This window comes from Coptis chinensis, chromosome 7, assembly GCF_015680905.1.
Source record: "Coptis chinensis isolate HL-2020 chromosome 7, ASM1568090v1, whole genome shotgun sequence".
NCBI classification, from domain to species: Eukaryota; Viridiplantae; Streptophyta; class Magnoliopsida; order Ranunculales; family Ranunculaceae; genus Coptis; species Coptis chinensis.
In genome coordinates this window covers 94,248,619-94,274,326 of record NC_141462.1, presented here as the reverse complement: position 1 = coordinate 94,274,326, position 25,708 = coordinate 94,248,619, and the positions used below count along the sequence as shown (strand labels likewise).

The 25,708-nt window shown below is 39.1% G+C and overlaps 4 protein-coding genes across 4 annotated transcripts; all 4 read left to right on the top strand.

The window, feature by feature from the left end:
* Positions 1 to 14,978: 14,978 nt before the first annotated feature.
* Positions 14,979 to 15,287, top strand: LOC147490137 (uncharacterized). The gene has a single exon (XM_086574813.1). It carries the CDS (start codon positions 14,979 to 14,981, stop codon positions 15,285 to 15,287), a length of 309 nt encoding a protein of 102 aa, XP_086430939.1.
* Positions 15,288 to 15,302: 15 nt separating this feature from the next.
* On the top strand, positions 15,303 to 16,211 carry LOC147490136 (uncharacterized). The gene has a single exon (XM_086574812.1). It carries the CDS (start codon positions 15,303 to 15,305, stop codon positions 16,209 to 16,211), a length of 909 nt encoding a protein of 302 aa, XP_086430938.1.
* A 981-nt stretch (positions 16,212 to 17,192) lies between these two features.
* Positions 17,193 to 18,506, top strand: LOC147490135 (uncharacterized). The gene is made up of 2 exons (XM_086574810.1): positions 17,193 to 17,693; positions 17,967 to 18,506. The coding sequence occupies exons 1-2, from the start codon at positions 17,193 to 17,195 to the stop codon at positions 18,504 to 18,506; spliced, it is 1,041 nt and encodes a 346-aa protein (XP_086430936.1).
* A 354-nt stretch (positions 18,507 to 18,860) lies between these two features.
* LOC147490134 (uncharacterized) lies at positions 18,861 to 19,822 on the top strand. Its single transcript, XM_086574809.1, has 2 exons — positions 18,861 to 19,153; positions 19,453 to 19,822. The coding sequence occupies exons 1-2, from the start codon at positions 18,861 to 18,863 to the stop codon at positions 19,820 to 19,822; spliced, it is 663 nt and encodes a 220-aa protein (XP_086430935.1).
* The last annotated feature ends 5,886 nt before the right edge of the window (positions 19,823 to 25,708 follow it).

Genomic DNA, 25,708 nt, shown 5'->3' with positions numbered 1-25,708 from the left:
TAGATTTATGGTGATTTAGCGGCAAATTTTCGAATCAGAATATATTTTTATTGAAAATAAACCGAAATATGTTAATGAGCAGCGATTATGGTGTAGAAGTACTTGGAAACTAAGGGATCAAATTGAGATAGTCTCTTCACTTTGTGGTTCAGGATATTAATCCGTAATTTTCAAATGAAATTATTTTAAACTAGATCTAGTTTGTATAATAGTTTTATTAGATTTATGGTGATTTAGCGGCAAATCATCATCGCTTAACTTACGTACTAATATGTACAAATCACTAAAACAGATTGATTGTTTTCATATCATCAAAGAATACACTACTCCCACTTGAAAAAATTTATCACATGAACGTGTCCTATGAATAAGTGCCATTATATTAAATTATTCTAGAAAATATTAGCACCTATGCATAGCTATGAGATATGAAAATTATATTAATTACTCATTTAAATTTCTTGCACCACTTTCTATAAAAAGGAAGCATCAAACCTTGATAAAACTCGTCGACTTCTTTTTATTGTTAGGTTTAACAATAGAAGTTTGATTGAAGTTTTGTGAAAATGCCCAATGTGGTGAAGATAATATTGAAGTTACTTGAATAACAAGACATTCCCAATCACAATAAAAGAATTATGATAAACACTACTTAAAATGCAAAACTATATTTGTTGAGACATTTATTCTCCCTACATATAATACAAATATGTTTTAGGGTTATTAGTTCAATATATTTGCATCAAGTTTCTGATTTTCCATTAATTATTCTTTAAGGTTAGTTTAATGTAGTACATTGCATCCAGTTTCCAAATTCTCATTAATTATTCTTTGATGTTAGTTCAATGCAGTTGCATCAAGTTTTAGATTTTCTGTTAATTATTATTTGAGATTAGTTCAGTGCAATTGCATCTACTTTATGATTTCCTGTTAGTTATTCATTAAGGTTAATTCAGTACAATTGCATCCAGTTTTCGATGTTTCGTTAATTAGTATTTGAGATTAGTTCATTGTATTTGCATCCAGGTTCCAATCTCCCGTTAATTACTCTTTGAGGTTAGTTCAATACATCTGCATCCAGTTTCTGATTTTCCGTTAATTGTTTTTCTAGGTTAGTTCGATAGTTTACAATTTCTATACAGTTTGCATATATGTAAGAGTCCTGTTTTTATAAATTCACTTTCGTTTTGGGTTCATAATTACTCGTAATTACTCATGTGAGAAGGCTAAAAAAGTTGACATTTATGCTTTGAGGTCAGTGTGATGCAGTTACATCCGACTTCTAATTTCTAGTTATCGATTTTTTGAGGTTATTTCAATGCATTTGCATCCAATTTCTAATTTCCTGTTAGTTAATATCTGATTTTAGTTTAATGTAGTTGCATTCAGTTTTTGGTTTTCCGTTAATTATTATTTGAAGTTAGTTCAATGCAGTTGCATCCAATTTCTGATTTTATGTTAATTGTTTTTTGAGATTAGTTCAATGTATTTGCATCAAGTTTCCGATTTCTCCTTAATTATTTTTTGAGGTTAGTTCAATGCAGTTACATCAAATTTATAATTTCCCGTTAATTATTCATTTAGGTTAGTTCAGTGCAGTTTCATTTATTTTTCAATATTTCGTTAATTAGTCTTTGAGATTAGTTCATTGTATTTTGATCCAGTTTCCGATTTCCCGTTAATAACACTTTAAGGTTAGTTCAATACATCTGCATCTAGTTTATAATTATTTATGTTTTGAGGTTAGTTCGATGCAATTATATTCGATTTCTAATTTCCCGTTAATTATTCTTTAAGATTATTTCAATACATTTGCATTTAGTTTCCGATTTCCCACTAATTATTCTATGATGTTAGTTCAATGCAATTGCATTTGGTTTTTTATTTTCTTTAATTATTTTTTGAGTTTAGTTCAATGCATTTGCATCTAGAGGTGGGAATTTGGCCCTAACGACCCTAACCCGGCCCTGATCGACCTGACCCTAAGCCCTATAAAGCCCTTACAACTAAAGCCCTCACAGAGTTTAGGGCAGGGCCGACCCGGCCCTAATGCCTTCTAAGGAAGGGTCAGGGCTAAAGTTCTGAAACATAGGCCCGACCCTAACTAAGCCCTAACCAAGCCCTAGTTATAATTTCACTATAAAATACACAACTAAAACTATCCAACTCCTTGTTACATATTTTCAATTAAAATAACACTGTCCTTTGTAATTTATCACTTACCGTATGGGTACTTCTAATAACTTGTCTCATATCATAAAAACTTGTAAACCTAATTGTTTCTATCTCACAACTCACGCACACCTCACAACTCTCCCGCCTAACCTAGTCGCCAAGAACAATAATGAGCACCGGGCACTAGCCTAATGAAAAATAGGTTGACGTCAAGAAAAACTCATTCCATACTCTTATTTGTCTTTGTGTTCTTCAATGTTAAATGTAATTTTGGTGAGATTTGAGTACAAGAAATAAATCTAATTTATGTCGTTGAAAGCTTATTCCAAAATGTGTCTTGTGCATTTTAACTGTAATTTTGAAATATAAATATGAGTCTCTATGTACTTCAGTTTATTAGATTGTGGATATGCATTTTAAATTGTTGGACTTATCAAGAATTATTACTAGATTGGTTATTATTCAAATTTCAAAGTGGTGGGACTTTGAGTTTGCAAATCTTTGAATTTTTTTTGTAATATAAATGAGTTTTAAAACTGATGCAGTAAAAAGAAAAAAATATATAGGCCCGGCCTGACCCGGCCCTAAACTGTTAAAGAGGGCTTAGGGTAGGGTCAGGGCTTGAAATTTAGACTTATGACCCGGCCCTATGGGGACTTTAGGGTCGGGCTAGCCCGACCCTAATAACCAAAAGGCTTTAAATGTTTAGGGCCGGGCTAGCCCGACCCGGCCCATTGCCCACTCCTATTTGCATCTAGTTTCCGGTTTCCCATTAATTATTATCTGAAGTTTGGTTGATGTATTTGTATACCGTTTCCGATTTTCTGTTAAATATTTTTCAAGGATTTGCATCCAATTTCTAATTTCCCGTTAGTTATTATCTGACATTAGTTTAATGCAATTGCACCCAATTTCCTATTTATAGTTAATTACTTTTTTAGTTTAGTTTATTGAATTTGCATAAAGTTTCTGATTTCCCGTTAATTACTCTTTGAGCTCAGTTATGTATTTGAATCTAGTTTCTGATTTTCTTTTAATTATCCAATGTGGTGTGTAATACCAACTTCTACTGATCCATCTGTAGTGTCCTTGCAAACATGACATAAAAAGTAAATTATGCTTGATTTACTATATGGGATCATTGAAGATTATCCAGCTCCCGATTTCCCATTAATTATTTTTTAAATTATGCATGACTCACTATGTTGATTCTTCAAAAATTATCTACAAACGGGTGTTGTTATATTAATTATTCTAAAAAATATTTGCAAATATGCATAACTATTATATATTAATATTATATTAATCACTTAATCAAATTTCTTATAACGTGAAAATCTCACTCTCCATTAAAAAAAAATAACTCACCTTTGATAAAACCCTTCAACTTCATTTTGTTGTTTAATAATAGAAATTTGATTGAAGTTTTGTGAGATTGCCTAATTATTAGGTGAAGTTCATATATATTGAAGCTACTTTAATATCAAGGAGTTCCCAATCATACGAAAAGAGATAAGATAAACACTCATTTTAAATGCAAAACTATACTTATCGAGACATTCCCACAACATATAACCCAACTATGTTTTGAGGTTAGTTCAATGCATTTGCATCCAATTTATGATTTTCCATTATTTATATTTTGAGGTTAGTTCAATGTAGTTGCATCCAATTTCTAATTCTCGTTATTTATTTTTTGAGATCAGTTCAATGCAGTTGCATCCAGTTTCTGATTTCTCGTTAATTATTCTTTTCGATTAGTTCAATACATTTGCATCCAATTTCCAATTTCCTGTTAATTGTTCTTTGAGGTCAGTTCAATGTATTTGCATCCAGTTTCTAATTTCATGTTAATTATTCTATGAGATTAGTTTAATGCTATTTGCATCCAGTTTCCGATTTCTCGTTTATTATTTGATAAAGTTGCATTTGCATCTAGTTTCCGATTTCCCATTAATTATTGTTTGAGGTTAGTTCAATGAATTTGCATCCAGTTTCCAATTTCCCGTTAATTATTTCTTGAGGTTAGTTCAATGCATTTGCATTCAGTTTATTTTTTGAGATTAGTTCAGTGCAGTTGCATCCGGTTTCCAATTTCCCGTTAATTATTTTTTAAGATTAGTTTCACGCATTTGTATAATGTTTCCAATTTATAATTAATTTTTCTTTGAGGTTAGTTCAATGCAGTTGCATCCAGTTTTCGATTTTCCGTTAATTTAATCTTTGAGGGTTAGCTCAATGCATTTGCATCCAGTTTCTGATTTTCCGTTAATTTAATCTTTGAGGGTTAGCTCAATGCATTTGCATCTAGTTTCCGATTTTCCGACAATTATTTTTTTATATTAGTTTGATGTATTTGCATCCAAGTTTTGATTTTCCGTTAATTATTCTTTGAGGTTAGTTTAATGCAGTTGTATCCATATTCCAATTTTATATTAATTACTTTTTAAGATTAATTTAATGCTTGTATTTGCATCCAGTTTTCGATTTCCCATTAAATATTATTTGAGATTAGTTCGATGCATTTGCATCCAGTTTTCGGTTCCCCATTAATTGTTTTTTGACTTTAGTTTCATTCAGTATTATATATTTTTTAAAATATTTCTCATTATTGCTTTGCCGTTATTATTTTTCATTTTCTATTATATATTTTGTATAATTATTTTTAACTATGTTTTGAGGCCATGTTAAGGATATATTCGAAATAAGTCGGTGATTTATCATAGACACTAAAATTGTATGATTTGTAATAGGGAATTAGTTTCTACAAATCACCTATTTTTTAGCAATTTTTTTTATTTGATCAAATATATAAGAATTGGAATACTAAAAGTGTTTGATTCGTAATAGGAAATTACCTTTTACAAATCACTTATTTTTTAGCAATTTTTTTTATTTGATCAAATATATAAGAATTGAAAATACACTCAAAATATACTCAAACTCTCCAAAGAGGTTCCATTTATGTGGGATTGTAGGCTATTATAAAAGACTATCTTTCATATTAGAGTGCCACATAAGAGAGAAAAAAAACTAACTCTCATAGTAGAGTGCCACATAGGAGAGAGAAAATCCTCCATTAGAGGTCTCTGCTTTAGTACATACTAGATTTTGGACCCAAGCATACGCCTGTGACATATTAAATATTTTGTGTTTAGAAAAGGCTTTTCAAAATGTCTCACACAAATTTTCAAATCAAAAATATTTTTATTGAAAATAAATCGAAATACGTTAATGAGCAGCGATTATGGTGCATAAATACTTGGAAACTAAGGGATCAAATTGAGATAGCCTCTTCTCATTTTGTGGTTTAGGATATTAATCCGTACCTTTCAAATGGAATTATTTTAAACTCGATCTAACTTGTATAATAATTTTCTTAGATTTATGGTCATTTAGCGGTAAATCATTACCGCTCGGCTTACATACTAATGTATAAAAATCACTAAAATATCTATCAAATCGCTAAAACAGATTGATTGTTTTCATATCCTCAAGGAATACACTACTCCCACTTGAAAAGATTTATCACATGAACGTGTTCTACGATGAATTAATGAATACAAAAAAATTCTCTTTCACGAAAATGTATTCACCTACTTAGAATACTCTCCTAAGCATTTTATCTTTTTCTAGGTAATTGTTTGTATACATGCAAAATATATGTATTCAATTCTAACATGAATAACAGAGAAGATCATGTCGTTTTATGTCTTTTGTCAATGTGAACATGTCAAAGTGTTAACGTAAGATTGGATAGGTAAAATGAGTAATGACTATTAATTTTCAGATTTGAACAATCTAATAATCAAATGGATGGAAGAAGAGTGTGCCTTTCAAATAACATTCCCTTTCCAAACTTGAAACTTCTAATACACACCTTGAACTTACAATAAAATGCTCAAATATTCTATCTTATTCCACATTTTTCCTTGTTTCTTATAGTAGATTTATCTATTCTCAATGTTTTTGCAAACACATTGCAAAACAAAGTTCGGATGAAGAAATAATACCATAAAGTTCTTCCAATATTGCACTAATGTTGAAAGGGTTAAGTTTGATGGTATCAATAAAGTGCCACAAAAATAAGTATAACAATATTTCACACAAACACTCTTCATTCTTTTGGACCAAAGAATTATCATCCATCACTTGTAAGAATTTTTAAGTTTCGATATATTTTACTCCAAAATTAGTAAAATTCCTACAACCAAAAAATGTTTAGGTGGCTCTCTTTACAACCAAAGTTTGTTGCATATCGAATAAATGTTGTTGAGCTATTGCAAATTCAACTGTAGTTCCATTGCTTTAAAATGCTCATCACAATGCAAATTCAATAATAGCTTTCTTATGTAATACTAAGTAGCTCATATAGGACATCATAATATTATACAACTTGGCAAGATCCTACTCCATGATGATATGGACATTTTATAAGCATCTACACCCATTTATGAAGTTAGAGAGGTAAAACATACTTAGCAGGATCCTACTCCATGATATGGACATTCTATAAGCATCCTGACCCATATCTTTTAGTACTATCACATCTTCCTGTATTCAGAATGAGCACGCATTTTGAAAATTTATTTTTAACACTATCTCATCTTCTTGTACTCGGGAAAAAAAAGAACAAAACTTAGGAAACCAAAGACAGCCGCCTCGATCAGTTAATTTAATCCTCGCTCCTGAATGAAGTGATTTCACTCACTATATCTTGTATTTGTTATAAGAGACAGTTCTAATTTCTATTCTAGGAGCTAAAATGAAATGTAAGAAGGTTGTATATATTCAGTTCAAAGAAAGCCAATGTATTGCTTATAAATGAAATTAGTTAAGTACATATACTTAAGGTTTTGCTTACCATTTGGGCCCTAAAGGAAACTGTCCCAAGTGCCAAATACAATTTTGCTTTTGAGTTCATTTGTGTTTTCTAATGATATTCGAATACAAAATCTAGATTATTATAGTCAGCTCATTGTGCTTGCAAAAAAATCTATGGATTCACATGTAAACATACTTTATTGCTCTATATACATTGAATAGAAAAACAACATTACATGCATAACCATGTATTACATATATCTATCTTCCAAATATGACTATCGGTGATCGTCCAATCCTTTTATAATGTTATTAAACCGATAGAAGTACAATTCTCTACATTAATGAGAAAGAACTTGGGAGAGTTTGCACCTTGGCATTTGATCTCATGTTAACTTTGACATTTTCTTAATCGAGTGTTCGAGTGTATGTATGTGAAAGGTTGTGTTTGGATGATTATTAGATATATCATTAGATTGTCTAAAAAAACAATGTCATACAAAGAAACATAAATCAAATGTGCAAATAAAAGCACCCCTTCATAATAAGTCGGTGTTCTTTTTACAGGTTTAGACTTTCAGTATGTATTATCATATTGTAGCCTGCATGTGTTTGAAAATTAGAATGAGATCCAAGAGAGAAAAATGAAAAGGAAGAAAAACGCATATGTTAAAAATGTGAGAGTGCGTGATAGGTATTCAGGCACTTACTCGGGAAGTATATTGGTTTACTTCTTAAGAAGTTAATAACCAACAACAAATGCAAATTCCAGGTATATGAAAGGGTTATGCAAATAACATTTTGAGTGTCTAATTTGGTATATCTCACATAATCCTTAGAGAATGTGGGGAACCGCCGGAAGCTGATTTTACACCCCATAATAAGTTATTAACTGAAAAATATGTAGTGTTTTTAAGGCCGCGTTAAGGATATATTCGAAATCAGTTGATGTTTTATCATAGACATTAAAAGTGTATGATTTGTAATAGGGAATTAGCTTATACAAATCACCTATTTTTTAGCAATTTTTTTTATTTGATCAAATATATAAGAATTGGAACACTAAAAGTGTTTGATTCGTAATAGGAAATTACTTTTTACAAATCACCTATTTTTTAGCAATTATTTTTTTACAAATCACCTATTTTTTTAGCATTTTTTTTATTTGATCAAATATATAAGAATTTGAACACTAAAAGTGTTTGATTCATAATAGGAAATTATCTTATACAAATCACCTATTTTTTAGCAATTATTTTTATTTGATCAAATATATAAAAATTGGAAATACACTCAAACTTTCCAAATATAAGAATTATAAATATACTCAAACTCTACAAAGAGGTTCCTAAAAAATATTATCTTTCATATTAGAGTGCTACAATAGGATAGAGAAAAGGCTAACTCTCATATTAGAGTGCCACATAGGAGAGAGAAATTTTTTCATTGGAGGTCTCTGCTTTAGTATATAGATATTTTGCTTGAAGTAAAAAGCTTCTTTTTTTGTGTGCTGAAAAGGCTTTACAAAATGTCTCACACAAATTTCCGAATCAGAATATATTTTTATTGAAAATAAACCGAAATACGTTAATAAGCAGTGATTATGGTCCGTAATTTTCAAATAGAATTATCTTAAACTCGATCTAGCTTGTATAATTGTTTTCTTAGATTTATGGTGATTTAGTGTTAAATTTTTGAATCAAAATATATTTTTATTGAAAATAAACCGAAATACGTTAATGAGCAGCGATTATGGTGCATAAGTACTTAGAAACTAAAAGATCAAATTGAGATAACATCTTCACTTTGTGGTTTATAATATTAATCCGTAATTTTCAAATGGAATTATCTTAAACTCGATCTAGTTTGTATAATAGTTAGGTTTTATTAGATTTATAGTGATTTAATGGTAAATCATCATCGTTCGGCTTACGTACAAATGTGTACAAATTAGCAACCAGTGCTGCAGATGTAGAAAATGCAGTACGCAACTCTGTTGGTTGACTCACTGAGCTTGGACCAAGTCGAAGATGTGGGTATAGCAGAAATTGTTGAAACAATCAGTGAATCTTCATGTGACTATGTGGACGCTAAGAAACTCTAGTCCAGGAAGGAGGTCATGACAAATATGTTAGGAAAAATCTTGAGAGATGGGGACCCTGTGTTTTCAAGTGTGTCTTGTGCTATTTACTTGGCTGCAAGGGCGGTTGTCTTTGGAGTAATATTCGTTAACCTTTTTCGGTTTTGGTGAGTTGGTGTTGACTTTTAAGACTCTAGAGGATAAGAGTGTGGTCATCTACTTTCAAAGTCTAAACGTCTGATAGGTTGTTCGCATGTTAAACAGTAATAGGCAATGAGAGCATTAAGTAAATTACTGATAGAGAAGGAGAAGCAGTGATGTGATCGATTACTTAGCTACTCAGAGTAAAAAATATAATTATATGAAATGAGAGCATACTCCCATCCGTAAGTAAGTACTGTAACTTAAGTTAAAAGAAATAAAAAGTCAAAATTCACCCAGAGGAACCACTTAGGCTGAGTCCAATGGCTCCCTATCCCCTTAAAAGTAGAGCTAAAGTCAACAGATTTTACTCTCTATCATTAATTTCCTTTGTATATATACAAAGGATTTTACTCTCTATCTTTATTTTACTCTGTCTATCATTAATTTCCTGAAATTATAAAGAGTAAAATAAAGATAGAGAATAAAATCCTTTGTATATATACAGAGGAAATTAATGATAGAGAGTAAAATCTGTTGACTTTAGCTCTACTTTTAAGGGGATAGGGAGCCATTGGACTCAGCCTTAGTGTGGATTGCAATTTTCAACAACTATATAGAAAGTTACGGTAACTTCACACAGAACGTTAGCACATTTAATAAAAGTAAGTGACCCAACAACAACACGCATAACTATTTATATATTTTCTGTCAGGAGGGTTCTATAAAGGCAAGACGATAGCAATCCTCCAATGGAAATATCTGAGTTCTACAGATTGGCTTGAAGCCAGGTGCAGTCGAAAATTTCGCTCGAGTCGATCCACTTTGCACAAGGATCTTTGCTCCCAAAATAACTAAAACTTCCTGTCGTCAAAGAATAATACATATTGTCTATCCCATAGAACTTTGGAGGATAAATTCTATTCTCTACCCCTTTCAATCATGCAGTATATGGTGTAGATAGGATGCTAGAATAATGTTATGTAAAGTTACTTAAGTACATGTGGAAAGTGTTTCAATTAGAGTAGTATTATTTCGTAATTATACGTAGGAAGTGTTTCAATTAAAGTAGGAAGGGTTTCATGAAGTGTTTCAATTAGAGTAGGAAGGGTTTCAATTAGAATATTAGAGTGCCATGTGGCGTAACAGACTCAAAAGCTTTGATATTAGAGTGCCACCTAGGAGAGAGAGAAATCTCATCTAGAACTCTCTGCTTTAGTATTTTAGTATATAGACTAGATTTTGGACCAGGGAATACGCCCAGGATCTTTAAGATATTTTGCTTGAAAAAAGCTTCATTTTTTGTGCATAAATTTTGAAATATTTTGGAAATCAATTGGTAAATGTGTGTTAAACCAATTAATTATGATAAAACATCATAACATTGCAGACTTAATATTGATTTATTGGCATCCATAAAAAAAAAAAAAAAAACTCCTATGAGCTGCTCTAAGTACATTGTACACCACTACTATCTAACGTATCGTCTAACAATCAATTTTTCATTTCCATTTGCTCCGTTCGATCCCGCTTCATCAATTAAATTTCTTCAACTTTTTCTAATCCAAAAACTATTATACAAAAATATTGTTGCAAAAGGAATTCTACGTGACAGGAATACTATTTTTTACTAGGAACAGATATATGGAGTATGGACATCTTATTTAGACACCTACATAAATACCTTGCTCAAAAGAGGAAGTTTCACAATAAGTTGAGGGTTTATTTAGATGATCTTCATACCATGGATTCTAAACTTGCATGTGTTGACGCTAAAAACTATATCATCAAAATAACATATATTCCTTTCCTTGTAGACCTCCACCATCCATTAGAGATACAACAGTAACAGTCAATAGTTCTGTAACAGTAGGCCTTGAGTGCTTGATTGTACGCTTAAGAGTAAGAATGTCAGATGCACACCCTGCTGCTGCACTATATAATCTACATGGGATTTTGCAATGCAAGAGTTTCCAAGCTGGCCATTATGCCTTGTAATCTGGGGTGTATTTCCCATGAGATGCTTATTCCACCACATTTTCATTACTCTCTTCTTGAGGGCTTCATGGGCATCAGATAGCTTCATGGGCATCAACTTTGTTAAAATCTCCTTTAGAGTGCCAAACCCCCTCCCCTTTAGAGGCTTTTGCAAAAAAAATAAAAATAAAAAATGATAGATCCATCATATTGTTGCTGAAGGTGAGCATTTGTTAAAATTGTATTCCGGCTCTAGGGGGTCTTTCATATTTTTCGCCTCAAGGGAAAAGACTTCACTTGTTACAAAATCACAATATAAATTTACAGAAAAGGGAAAGCAAGACATTTAACAAATATAGACAGAAGAGATAATGTGACCTAATGGGCTAATAAATGTGAGTACCTTTTAAAAAAAAACATAGACGGGCTGGGTACATGCTAGATTCTACTTGAGGAACACATTATAGATCTTCTAAGAAAAGTACGATCTTAAGTGTTCTCCTCGACATAGTGACAATACTCACTAAAAAGAGCCAAACTGATCTAATACAATGAGTATGTAACGCATATTTGAGTATTAAAAGGATCTTTAATAACACTATCGAGAATCGAACAATCCAAAATTTTAATTTCTCATTTCTTGTTCCCTATTAACATTATTTACTCTAAAAGATTAATTGTATTATTCCCGCTTCTAAGCCCTTAAAACTCCTGCTGGCTATGTCTTCTCAATTGGTGTTGAACAGACTTGAGCAGTACTCTTTTTATCTGGAAATAATATCATGAACCTACAACATTTCTTACAATTCAAACTATTTAGACTAATCTGGTATAATGACATAAATTTTGTTGAAGGATTTTAGAGACAGTGTGTGTTGAGCATATACCACACCTCATACGTAATTCAATAATATACCGAGCTACTATGAGATTCCCAATCCATCCTAACAATGCACCCCCACAATCAGAATCCTTAAATACATTAAAAAAAAACCAGGATGAAAACTTTCTTGAGCATGTAATCACAAAAACTCTATGTTGATTTAATCACAACGACATGAAACAATTACGTGAAATTCACAAATAAAATTGATATCAAACGACATAAATATTGTCCTATCAATGCACGATATATATCTAGGCATCTAGTTGAATTGTATTGGCGTATAGCCAGCAACTCTCATCTTTCATTTGTGGCCATACGCCATGGAGAAATAAAAATTAAAGGGAATAAAAATGACTAATGGACCTACACAGAATGAAAAGGAATAGAATATATTTTATCACTCTGGTAAGCCTATAAGACTGTAAGAGTGTGTATGTTCACCATTCACCTCTCCATATCATCCACCAGGAGTGGAGAGTGGACAACTTTTGAATTTGTATCATTGAGGATTATGAGAAAGTCATTTCTTTTACAAATTTACCCAAGTAAAATTTGATTATATTGTAAATTGGTATTATATTTGGATGTACATTTAGTTCATCTCATTCTAAAGTTAAAGTCTGACTCTACTTTTTAGTAGTCCCGTATACATTTTTGTGTGAGTTAGTTATATACTTCTATTGGAACCCAATATGATTATTATATATCAAAAAAAAATCGAAACCAATCACGTTGTAGTAGGAGATTGTAGATAAATTTTTGACCATATAAGCAAATAGAGGAATGCTAGTAGGCACCTTGGACTCTTGGAGCTAGGAGCTAATTAAGAATGCATGATGCGGCATTTTGCATTCAAAGCATACTAAAGTGCATGCTGCTAGCGTTGGCCAATGGCCATAGGGAAATAAAATTCTAAACAAAATTTAGTCTAATTGGCTAAGTGTGGTAGAAATGTTAAAAAGGTGCTGCACTGATGCGAAATTGAGTTTGCACTCAAAATTTGTAGTGCTAATCGGCTCACCCTGGAATAAATTCCTAGCTCCGCTACTGATTATAAAGGCAATTACATCATGAGGTATTGGTAAAAAGCCATTGGCACTACCGAGTTAAAATCAAATATTAAGAGAATGAGGCATCGATGAAAAAAAATATTGTATAGTTGAGCTCATAATCTTGCTCAAGTTTTCCGCTTACCACATTTCGTAGCGTTGGCAATGAGGTCATACTTGATGGCATTTTAGTAACATTGGATTGGCAGTGGCCAATGACATATATATTTATAGAGGCAATGTTAACATTTTCAAATGAGAGAACAAACTTTCACTATGAGCAAACTATCCTCTAGTGCAGTCTAGAGAAAAAGAAAATTAACAATAATGTCTGACTTCTTGATCGCCATATCTGGCATTATTGTGTAGTGCCTTGATCAAACCAATTTCCTTGAAACATATTTTGAGTGTGGAGAAATAGAAACTCTTATGTAACTCTTGATTAATTAATATTAATTCCTAAATTTTCGTAATATATATATGGACATGATTTAATAGGTAAGGTGAATGGATATGGGTTTCCAAATTAAGATGATGGAAACGTAAGCAAGGAAGAAAATAAATGATATGGCTATATCCTCAATGGGGATGGTTAAACGAAGTTAACGAACTCCAAAACTGGTGACTCCAATCTAATGCCATATCTTCACCGTCAGATCCCGTCTAATCCAACGAATACTATATACCTGCTACATAACAAAGGTCAATTTGGGTTTGTAATAAAAATCTCTTAACAACAACGACAGAAATGGGGTTGGGTTTTCTTTTCTTCCTTTCACTCTTCATCTTCATCCATCTTTCGAAATCTAATCATCAATGTTGCGGGCAGGAGTTGTATAGCAGGGTTGTACATATATATGGATGTCGAAAAAATAGTAAGGGACTAAAATACTGTATGGGCTCAATTGAGGAAATGATGCCAGGTCAGCGGACATCATGAAGGAGGCAAGATAGTGTGATAGAGCAAGAGCACAGGAATTAAACCTAGAGGAAGACCAGGTCCGCGGGGCACCGAATGGAGGGCAGCTTAGTGAGGCCAACCGAGAGGTAGGCGATCATCGCTGGGAAACCCTGGAGCGCGGATGTGTCAGGGGTATGGCAGAAAGAGGAATGGTTGGATAGGGGGGGACAGCTGGACGGCCAGGAAGCGAGAGGAAGGGGTATAAAAAGAATGAGAGAGGAAGGAAAAATAGGGGGGCCGCACATCGAAAGGGAAGGAGGAGAGAAAAAGAGAGATAAAAGAAGAGAAAGAGAGGAAGAGAAAGAAGAGAGGAAAATATCCTTTTGGACTTATAAGTGAAGGAGTTTTTAGGTCAATACATTTGGTGCCGTCTGTGGGGATAGAGCAAAAGCGAAGTAGAGATGGCACCGAAGAGACAGGTAGGCAGACCAAGGAAAGTACCAGTACGGGAAACGACACCAGAGGCGGGGGTAGAGGAAGAAGGAGGCGGGAGAGCAGATCTGGAGACTGAGGAGACGCGACTTATGAGGGAGGAGAACGACGTGTTGAGGAGAGAGAAGGAAAGAGAAGAGGAAGGACTGGACGAAGAAGCGAATGATAGCTCGGGGGAGGAAGGTGAGGAGCCCAACCTGGTGGAAAATCGGGTGGCCGGCTTGACAATTGAACAAGTGCAAGATATGATAGACAAGGATAGAGAAGCGAACCAACAGAAGGGGAAAAGTCATGGAGGAGCGGCTAGCCAGGTGGTGGCAGGGCTTAAACCGCAACCCTTTGGTGGACGACATTTGGGCTTCTGAGGTCCCAAAACGCTTTAACCAGCCCCGATTCGAGAGATACGATGGGAAAGGAGACCCAGCAGATCATATCCACCACTTCAGGCAACAAATGTCGTTATGGCAGGAATCACGGTACGATGGATTGCGATGCATGATGTTCCCAACCAGTTTGAAAGGCGGGGCGTTGGATTGGTACTATCGATTGCTGGCGGGGAGCATAAGGAATTTCCAAGAGTTGGAACAAGCCTTTGTAGATCATTTCATACACCATAAGAAGCGGGCGGTGGACATCGCGGCCCTGTTCAATGTGAGACAAAAGTTTGCAGAGACTGTAAGGGAGTATCTATGCCAGTTCGAGGTTGAGACACTGAAGGTCGAGAATTTGAATGAGAGGACTGCGGTTATCGCCTTTGAGTGAGGGTTGCGGCCGGGGATGGGAGTGCATCAGTCGATCGCGAAGAATGAAATTGCAACGTTGCACGAGTTATATCCGCGGGTAGAGAAATACATTAGGTATGAGGATAATTTACCGAGGGAATCAAAGAGATCAGGGAAAGCTGTTTTGTCTTTGGATAAGGATAGGGAGCACCACAGAGAAAGGGCTTCGGAGAAAGGAAGCGGTGGATACCGCGGTTACCCACCGAGGGTCGAAAGAGCTCAGGAAGGAGTTCGACGGGAGAATAGAGAAAGGAAGCCATACCGGGAGATAGAGGTGACGCCGCTAAATAGACCGTTGAGAGAAATATTGCCGTTGATTAAAAACTTGCAGGGGTATGAAGGTCCACAGACTACACCAGTAAAGCTGCTAGATAAACCGTTCTGCGCATACCACCAGATGCGAAACCATGAGACGGATGACTGTTACGCTTTGAAGTGGATGGTTCAGAGATTGGTGCAGAGGGGTAAGATGAAGGAGTTTGTGAGGGAAGCACAGAATGATGAGCACCTGCCACGCCAGGATCAGTTGTTAGGGACTATACATGTGATTTTCAGTGGAGAGGTACTAAGTCATAATGCACATAGAGATAAGGTGAGGAGGACTGCGAGCATCCAACAGATCAATGACAGGACTACTATGCCGCGACCAAGGGTGGGGTCAACCGAGGACAGAGACATGATCGTCTTCAGCAAGGCGGACTTGCAGGCAGTGGACTCCCCACATGAGGACGCGTTGGTGATCACAGTGGCAATGGGCAATTACCTGGTGAAGAGAGTGTTAGTGGATTGTGGTAGGGTGGTTGATCTGTTGTTCAAGGGAGCTTTAGAAGAAATGGGAGTGGATCCTAGTCAATTGAGGCCTCCCCGCACTAATTTATACGGGTTCAATGGAAGTATGACATAGCCTATGGGGGAACTCTTGTTGTCGGTAACCACGGATCCTGTGACGGTATTCGCGCGGTTCATGGTGGTGGATTCCGCCTCCCAATACAACGCTATCTTGGGGAGGAGGTGGATTCATGAGATGAAGGTTGTCCCGTCTACCTACTATCAAGTGATACGGTTCCCAACTCCAACGGGCACATATGAAGTCCGCGGTGATCAAGTGACAACTAAGAACAGTCATAGGGGAAGGAAGAAGCCGAGCGGTATTGGTAAACGAAGAAGAAAGCTCCCACCCAAGGAGAGGCAGGCATAGCAGTTACAGATCGCCTCTGTGGAGAGTAAGGGGGAACCTGCGGAGGGTCCGAAGACACTAGATAAAATTGAAGTGGTGAATATAGGGGATGGAGAAGAAGGGAGGCTCACATCGGTAGGATCCAGTCTGCTGGATGATTGGAAGAATAAGTTGATACAATTCTTGTCAAAAAATAGGGATGTGTTTGCATGGACTATTGAGGACGTTACGGGATTAGACCCAGAATTTGCATGCCATAGGTTGAACATGAAGGAAGACACCAAGCTGGTGAGACAGAGGATGCGGAGTATTAGACCAAAGTATGCGGAGAGCATCCGCGAAAAGGTGTCACGGTTGAAGGGAGCGGGCATAATACGGGAGATAGAATTCACCGAGTGGTTGTCCAATGTAGTTGCGGTACCTAAAAAGAATGGCAAAGTGCGTATGTGCGTCGATTTCACGGATGTGAATAAGGAGTGCCCGAAAGATAGATACCCCATGCCACGAGTAGATGAGTTGGTAGATAGGACTGCGGGGTACAAGGTGTTCTCATTCATGGACGCATCTATGGGGTACAATCAGGTGGCAATGTATGGGCCAGATCAAGAGAAAACAACATTTGTGGTGGAAGGCGGCACATATTGTTATACAAGGATGCCATTCGGTCTGAAGAATGCAGGAGCCACGTTCCAAAGGTTGGGGTAGAAAATGTTTGAAAGCAAGATTCGAAAAGGGATTGAAATATACATAGATGATATGGTGGAAAAGAGCATGTCGGAGAAAGAGCATTTGGAGGGCTTACAGGAGACATTCAGTATATTGCGGAAGTATAACTTGAAGTTGAACCCAGAGAAGTGTACCTTTGGAGTGACCACGGGCAAGTTCTTGGGCTACATCGTGACACATCGAGGGATAGAGGCCAACCCTGAGCAGATAAGGGCCTTGATAGAAATGCCATCCCCGCAGAATGTAAAGGAGGTACAGCGGCTAGCAGGAAGGGTGGCAGCGTTGAACATGTTCATTTCCAAATCATCCGACAAATGCAGACTGCTGTATCGACTGTTGAGAAGTACTCCGGATTTATTGTGGACAGCGGAGTGCGAAGAGGCATTTCAAGAGTTGAAGGGGTATTTGGGCAAAACACCTTTGTTATCCCGGCCGGAAGAAGGGGAGAAGTTGTACTTGTACTTCGGGGCATCCGATTATGCGGTGAGTTCAGTATTGGTCTGCCTCGTGGACAGGGTGGAGAAACCGGTGTATTTTCAAAGTAAAACATTACTGGATGCAGAGACAAGATATAACATAATCGAGAGATATGCCATAGCCCTAATCTTCTCGACTCTGAAGCTGAAGCCCTACTTCGAGTCTCACTCCATCGTAGTGGTCACCAACCTCACACTCAAGTAGGCATTAAGGATAGAAAGTTCTGGGAGAATGTTGAAATGGGTTGTGATGCTTAGTGCGTACGAGATACAGTATTAGGTGAGGACCGCGGAGAAGGTGCAAGCAGTGGCAGAATTTCTAGCGGAGTTCCCAGCCGAGGATCCCAATTGGGGAGAAGAGATGGTTATGGAACCAGAGAGAGACGGGGAGCCCAATTTACTGGACCCTTGGGATAAAAGAAATGGATGGAGGATATTCGCGGACGGGTCATCCACTGATGAAAGTAGCGGCATAGGGGTGGTATTGGTTACACCCGATAACCATAGAATAGAGTTAACCACAAAATTGGGGTTTGCGGTATCCACCAGTGAAGCAGAGTACGAGGCAGTGATAGCAGGATTGAGGATGGCTGAGGATGTGGGGGTCAGAGAACTGATAGTGTACTCGGATTCGAATCTCGTGGTTTGCCAAGTTAATGGAGGGTTTGCAGCTCGATGCCCGAGAATGGCAAAATATCTTAAGGTGGTGCGTGAGAGGGCCAGCAAGTTCGCAAAGATCCAATTTGTACACTTGGGTCGCAGAGAGAATAGACACGCAGACGCATTGGCATACGTGGCGGCAGCAATGCCGGGGTCATAGGAAAGGATGATACGGGTAGGCATATTGGACAGGCCTAGTATAGAAGAGGGGGCGGAGGTGTGTCAGGTTACAGAGGAAGAAGAATGCTGGAGGGATCCCATCATCGATTTCTTGAGGGGAAGGGAGGTGACCAACAAGAAAGAAAATAGAGGGTTGGAACAGACGTCACGAAGGTACGTCCTAGTGGAAGGGGAGCTGTACCGGAAAAACTTCAACGGGCCCTTGTTAAAATGTCTAGGGCCGCGGTCGGCGAAAGAGGTGTTAGGTGAATTGCACGAAGGAGACTGTGGGAGCCATTCTGCGGGAAGGACCACTGCACACCGGCTGTTGACGCAGGGTTACTTTTAGCCCCATATGAAGAAGGATGCGGTGGACTTCGCCAAGAAATGCAACAAATGCCAGAGGTTCTCACAGTGGATATTCGTACCCGCAGAACCCCTGCATAATGTGTCGAGTCCGTGGCCATTTTCCATGTGGGCGATGGATATCGTGGGGCCAATTCCCATGGCAAGTGGCAAGAGGAGATACATGCTGGCGGCCACAGACTACTTCACGAAATGGATTGAGGTCGTCCCTTTGCAGCAAGTCAAAGAAACACAAGTGATTAAGTTTCTACGAGAGAACATCATATGTAGGTTTGGGTTGCTGTATGCTATCATCGCAAATAATGGGACATAGTTCACGGGAGCTAAAGTGGCAGCGTTTCTACAGACATACCAGGTGAAACAAAGATTCTCAGCCCCTTACAACCCAGAGGGCAACGGATAGGCGGAATCTTCCAACAAAATGATAATAAACAACTTGAAAAGGAAATTGGAAGATAAAAAGGACGCTTGGGCTGACGAGTTAAATCATGTGCTATGGGCCTACCGAACCACCCCGAGGACAAGCACCAAGGAGACACCATTTGCCATGGCATACGAAGTTGAAGCCGTGATTCCTTCAGAGATGATCGCGGCCACGATGAGAACCAAGGCGGTGGAGGATGGAATTGGCGCATATTGGCGGGGGACTTGAACCTAGTAGAAGAGAAAAGAGACACCGCTCGCATCCGGCTGAAAGAATATCACCGAAGACTACAGAGACAGTACAACCAAAGGGTCAGGCCGCGACGTTTCAAGATTGGGGAATTGGTGTTGCGTCGAGTGACTCCAAGCACTAAAGAAGAGAAAGATGGGAAGTTGGGTCCAACTTGGGAGGGGCCATACACCGTGGTAGAGACAGGAGGGTCAAGAACCTACAAGTTGCAGACCATGAAGGGTAAGCTGATAGAGAAGCCATGGAATGTAAGACTATTGAAAAAGTTTTACAATTGAATGTAAGGAAATCTTGAGCAATGTAAGGAGGTCCAAAATAGAGGACAACAGCTGAATGTAAATGTATAAAACCACAGCACTTTTGGTAATGGAATTGCAATGTTGTAGGGAATAGTGCAAACCAGGGATCAGTGGAGCGAGTATGGATAAGGGCAAATAGAGTGCGTCCAATAAGTGCAAGAGACTGAGCGAGCCGCAAGGCAAGTTGAGCCCCTCGCGGATCAGAGAGGGCAGAGACACATGGGGCAATAGAGTGTTCCCAGCAAGTGTAAGAGACTGAGCGAGCCACGGGGCGGGATGAGCCCCTCGCGGATCAGAGAGGTCAGAGACACGTGGGGCAATAGAGTGATTTCAACAAGTGTAAGAGACTGAGTGAGCCACGGGGAGGGATGAGCCCCTTGGGGATCAGAGATGTCAGAGACGCGGGGTGGGCTCAGCCCCACGCGGATCAGAGGTGTCAGAGACACGTGGGGCAATAGAGTGTTCCCAGCGAGTGTAAGAGACTGAGCGAGCCGCGGGGTGGGATGAGCCCCTCGCGGATCAGGGATGTCAGAGACACGTGGGGCAGTAGAGTGTTCTCAGCAAGTGTAAGAGACTGAGCGAGCTGCTGGGCGGGATGAGCCCCTTGCGGATCAGAGATGTCAGAGACGCGTGGGGCTATAGAGCGTTCCCTGCAAGTCAAAGAGATGGAGCGAGCCGCGGGGCGGGATAAGCCCCTCGCGGACCAGAAAGGTCAGAGACATGTGGGGCAATAGAGTGTTCCCGGCAAGTGTGGTAGCCTGAGCAAGCCGCGGGGCGGGATGAGCCCCTCGCGGACCAGAGATGGGTGGCGCAAGAGCCATATTCGTCCCGTGGACCAACCCTCAAGAAACACGGGGGCAAAGAGAATGTCCTCGGCATGTTTTAGAACATCTCAGTAGATGAAGCGGCGAAGGGGGTGAGCCCTTCGCTGGCACTAGAGAAGAAGATAGCGCGGAAGAGACTCAGGAGAATAGCAAAGATTTGGATGAAGGAAAAAGTGTAGATGAAAAGTACAAGTAATCTCAAATGATAAAGAGACAATAATAAAATATATGAAACCCAAAATATCATGTTAAAAGGGAAGTATGACCAACAGCAGGGCCAGGAAAGCAAAAATATCTTATTACAAAACAATGGTCCTTAAATCGTATCAGAAGCGGGCTCATTGACAGGCAGCACATCGGAAGGTAATTGGCAAGTGGCAGCTGTGACATCTTCGGCAGCTTCTTCGGAGGGAGCCGCGGGCAGGACCTCTGGGGCCGACAAAATGTCTCCAGTGATATCAGGAGGGTCAGCCGCGGAAGTGGCAGGCATTTCAGTGAGGAGGCAGCCCTCCTGGATAAGTTTATCCATTGTTTCTTGAAGTTTCTTGGCAACCCTCTTGTCGGCCAGAAGTTTGAAGCGGTCACGGAGTATGTTCATGTCCTATAGGTTCTTTTGTGACTCAGCAGCACTAGCTTCTTCATACTTCTGTTTAAGTACCGCCAGAGCCTCCTGATGCTTCTAGGCCGCGGATTCCAAGGTGAGCTGATGGTGCTGGAGAAGTGAATCCCGTTGCTAACTCAGACGGTCATTGACTTGGTCCATGTACTTTTGATGGGAACGCTCAGCAACCTGGAGCTCATCTTCGCCCTGGAGCTTGGCCAAGTTGGTGGCCGCCAATTCGGATTGAAGGCTAGCATAGGCCGCTCTCAGACCCAGGGGTCCATCTAGCTCCCTCTGCAAGGTAGATAGTTTGTTTCGGGCACTGAGCAGGCCGCGAATCATAAAAGAGATATCCAAGCTGACCTGATACACAAGGGAGAAGATAAAAAAAAAAAAAACAAACGTACACTTTCCCAGTTAGTGTACAATGAAGTGTGATGCGAATCGAACGTGCCGCCGTCTGCATATGCGATGTCGCGGGGTAAGTGAGAGTTGTAAAATAAGGAAGAGGCAACCGCGGCATTGTCGAGAGCCGAGTCGTCAGTATTTACTCGGCGGTTGCGCACCTTGAAGACTGGGCGAAATTCTTCTACAGTGGCAAGGGAGGATGCCGGGGCATCTCTGGGTAGGGGCGCGGAAGCAGGTCCCTTGCCAGCCCGGTGAGAGAGGGGTGATGAAATGGCAGGGGGCCGGGTAGCAGGGTTGGGGGCGAGGTCACCAGAAATAGAGTCCTATTGTGTAGAAAGCTCGGGCTCGGTAGAACCTGAGGTCCGCGGCTTCTTGGAGGGCGGTTGTTCAGTGGAAGTTTGGACCTCGGCGGATGGAACCTTAATAACCTCCTCATCGTCAGAGTCGCTGTCAAATAACTTCTGCGTGTGTTCATCCATGTCGTTGGTAGGAGAGTTGTGGTATTGATCATCCCAATCAGAGATGGAGCGGAATGAATGGACACCTTCCGGAGCAGAGGAGGTGGGATTATCTTGGGATCTGTGGGAGATGGGTGTAGGGGTAACGGACCGGGTTCGGTTGCGGCGTGGGGCATGGGAGAGGGACCTTTTCTTGGGGGAGGCTCAGGGTTTGCGTTCTTTGGGAGGGGGAGGGCGGTAAAAGGAGGTGGGATTATCTTGGGATCTGTGGGAGATGGGTGTAGGGGTAGCGGACCGGGTTCGGTTGCGGCGTGGGGCATGGGAGAGGGACCTTTTCTTGGGGGAGGCTCGGGGTTTGCGTTCTTTGGGAGGGGGAGGGCGGTAAAAGGAGGCAGAAAAACTACCTATATGTTGGAGTTCAGGAACTTGCAGAAGTGGGGTCGCAGTGGTAGGGTGAATACCTAGGTGGGCGGCTTGGTTAGGTCCGAGGTCGCGGAGTCGTTGGAAGATAGGACTGGAAATACCAGAGTAGATTTGGGACTTGGAATCAGGTCGCCACCCTGTGCAAGGAAGAGAAACCGCAGTTAGGAAAAAGCGAAATAATACACCAAGAGAGAAAGGGAGAACCGAGATACGCACCGCGGGATTTGAAGGCGAGATGGTTAAGAGTCAAATCATTAGGAAGATCCACGGATAGAAAGTGACCTGACACATACAACGGGTAGTGGTGCCATACTTTATCCGAGGTGGTAACATGAAGTAGGAAGGACTTCTTTCGAGGACGCACACAGAAAGACTGGTACCCAACCCCGACATCTTTGGTGCTCTTTTTGATGTAATACTAAGAAAAGATGTCGTGGCTCGTGATTTTGGAGTCCCCGGTCTCATTATAAGAGTTCGCAGAATACATAAGTCTCCAATAGTTTCCTATGCCTTAGCAGGGAGGAATGTTGAAATGGTTGCATACCTCGACATCTAACAAAGTAAGAGGTAGTCGCAAGCCGGCTACAATTTGGCCCACCATGACTACAAGATACCCTGGACGTCGGGGAACCAGGTGAGGGTAATGGGTGATGGAGGGCACATGCTCTAAAACTATGTCGGCCGGAATACCATAGGCAGCCCTAATTGCGGCCAAATTAGGTTTACGGAATCGAGAAGGGGGCGGCAGTAAAGAGGCTGGATGGCCAGAGGCGAAAGGGACCACAGCCGGAACAGGAGGGGGCGGAGACGCTACCCCATCGGATTGGGAAGACGAAGAGTTAGAGGGTTTAGAGACCGACATCGAAGGAAGACGAATAGGTTCGAGAAGGTGATTATTTCAAATAAAAGCGGAAATTAAAGAGATTTAAGCACAGAGAGACTTACCAAGGAAGAGTGTAGCCCGAGTGGAATGCTCAAGAAGGAAGACGTTCACCGAAAAAAGAGGGGAAGGGTGGTCACTAGCTGGAGGTTGGCCGGAGTGAATAAAGAGAGCAGTGAGAAGAAAAAAAAAGAAAAAAAAAGAAGCTAGAGAGAGAGAGGAGGAAGGTGAAGTCGGAGAGGAAGAAGAAGTAGAGATGATTATATAGTGGAGGGGTAAAGGCGTCATTTGAAAGAGTGGGGAAAATCGAAGGGACTGGGGGTAGAAGAGTACTTGCAAGGAATGAGGAAACCAAGGCGACAAGACAGCGAGCCAGCCTAAAGGAGACATGTGGCAGCACGAGGTACGAGAGGCGGCAAAGAACGTGCGTGATGAGTGCAATCATTCTCACACGCAACCCAAGGAGTGCGCATAAGGGGGCGCAGAGAACGAGGAGAAATGGGTTCTCGACCTCGGGTCCATAAATAGGACCGTGGAATCAAGAAGGGGCATTTGTATGGGCTCAATTGAGGAAATGATGCCAGGTCAGCGGACATCATGAAGGAGGCAGGATAGTGTGATAGAGCAAGAGCACAGGAATTGAACCTAGAGGAAGACCAGGTCCGCGGGGCACCAAATGGGGGGTAGCTTAGTGAGGCCAACCGAGAGGTAGGCGATCATAGCCGGGAAACCCTAGAGCGCGGACGTGTCAGGGGTACGGCAGAAAGAGGAATGGTTGGATGGGGGGGACAGCTGGACGGCCAGGAAGCGAGAGGAAGGGGTATAAAAAGAATGAGAGAGGAAGGAAAAAGAGGGGGGCTGCACAATGAAAGGGAAGGAGGAGAGAAAAAGAGAGATAAAAGAAGAGAAAGAGAGGAAGAGAAAGAAGAGAGGAAAAGATCCTTTTGGACTTATAAGAGAAGGAGTTTTTAGGTCAATACAAACACTTAGTTATTTCTCATTTGATTCAGACAAGATTGTACTTGCAACGATCAAACTAAAAAAAAACTTACACAAATCAAAGCTCAAAATCAAACACCAAGACATCATCCATAAAGTATTATCAATTTTATGCGAAACACTTGGATTTTCTCACTTCAAAGCTTAGTCCAAAAATTCAGCATTCCCCTAATATCAGGTGAGGCCATATCACATAAAAAACTTCCAATTTCTTAGGGAACTTCATCACTTTAAAAATTGAAAATTTGATTCAAAGAGAAGCAAAATAAATTTATAAATTTTATGCATATACTGAATTTCACAAGAGAGAGAGCAGGATGAGAGAGAAGTGGTTTAGAGACTGGAGAAGACAAATGAAGAGAAGAAGATGAGTCGTGGGTTTTTGTTCTGTTAAAAGAATATTTCATTTGACAGAAATGCCCCACCTCTTGTTAAGCAAACAGATCTCATTCGTTGGATTGTGCAAGATTTGACATTTTATAAATGGCGTTAGATTGGAGTCACCAGTTTTGGAGTTCGTTTAACCATCCCTAAATATATAAACTTTTTGGTCCGGCAATAATGGGAACTACTAAAATTTCTCTAAATCGAGAGTGAAACTCCTTCAAATCACTTATTTTTTAGCAATTTTTTTTCTTTGGTAAAATATATAGGAAGCATAAATACACTCAAACTTTCTAAATAGGTTTCATGTGGCATTGTAGGCTATTAAAAAAAGACTATCTCTCATATTAGAGTGCCACCTAGGAGAGAGAAATTCCTCCCTTAGAAGTCTCTACTTTAGTATATAGATTTTGGGTTTAATCTCCCTCACTAAAAAATTGTTACACAAAAACCCCCCAGGAGCGAACAAATGCATAAAACCTCCCTATTATTTAAAACATAACAACAAAGCCAAAACAGACCAAAATACCCCTGTGAAAATCAGGCTGATATCATCAATCTTTACTTATAATTTCGGCTTAAGGATAAACCGGGCTGACGTCATCCTATGTAAATTTGTATTTACATATGACAATATAAAATTATACAGTCTTCTTAACCTATTTAAATTTAAATTTTCATATGAAATTTTTTTTTCAGGAAAATTTAAATTTACATTCATAGTATTTTTACATATTAAAATTTAAATTTACATATGTAAATTTAAGTTTTCATATGAAAATGTAAATTTACATATGACAATATAAAATTACAGAGTCTTCTTAATCTATTTAAATTTAAATTTATATATATATTTTGTGAGGGAAATTTTCAAACCCAAAAGTTACT

Excerpts from the sequence above, each read along its gene's own strand:
- LOC147490137 (XM_086574813.1), top strand. The coding sequence starts at position 14,979 with ATGTCGTTATGGCAGGAATCACGGTACGATGGATTGCGATGCATGATG.
- LOC147490136 (XM_086574812.1), top strand. The coding sequence starts at position 15,303 with ATGGGAGTGCATCAGTCGATCGCGAAGAATGAAATTGCAACGTTGCAC.
- LOC147490135 (XM_086574810.1), top strand. The coding sequence starts at position 17,193 with ATGTTTGAAAGCAAGATTCGAAAAGGGATTGAAATATACATAGATGAT. Across the intron at positions 17,694-17,966 it reads TCGGGGCATCCGATTATGCG|GTGAGGACCGCGGAGAAGGT; the intron begins GTGAGTTCAGTA and ends ATACAGTATTAG.
- LOC147490134 (XM_086574809.1), top strand. The coding sequence starts at position 18,861 with ATGAAGAAGGATGCGGTGGACTTCGCCAAGAAATGCAACAAATGCCAG. Across the intron at positions 19,154-19,452 it reads ATATGTAGGTTTGGGTTGCT|AGATGATCGCGGCCACGATG; the intron begins GTATGCTATCAT and ends TGATTCCTTCAG.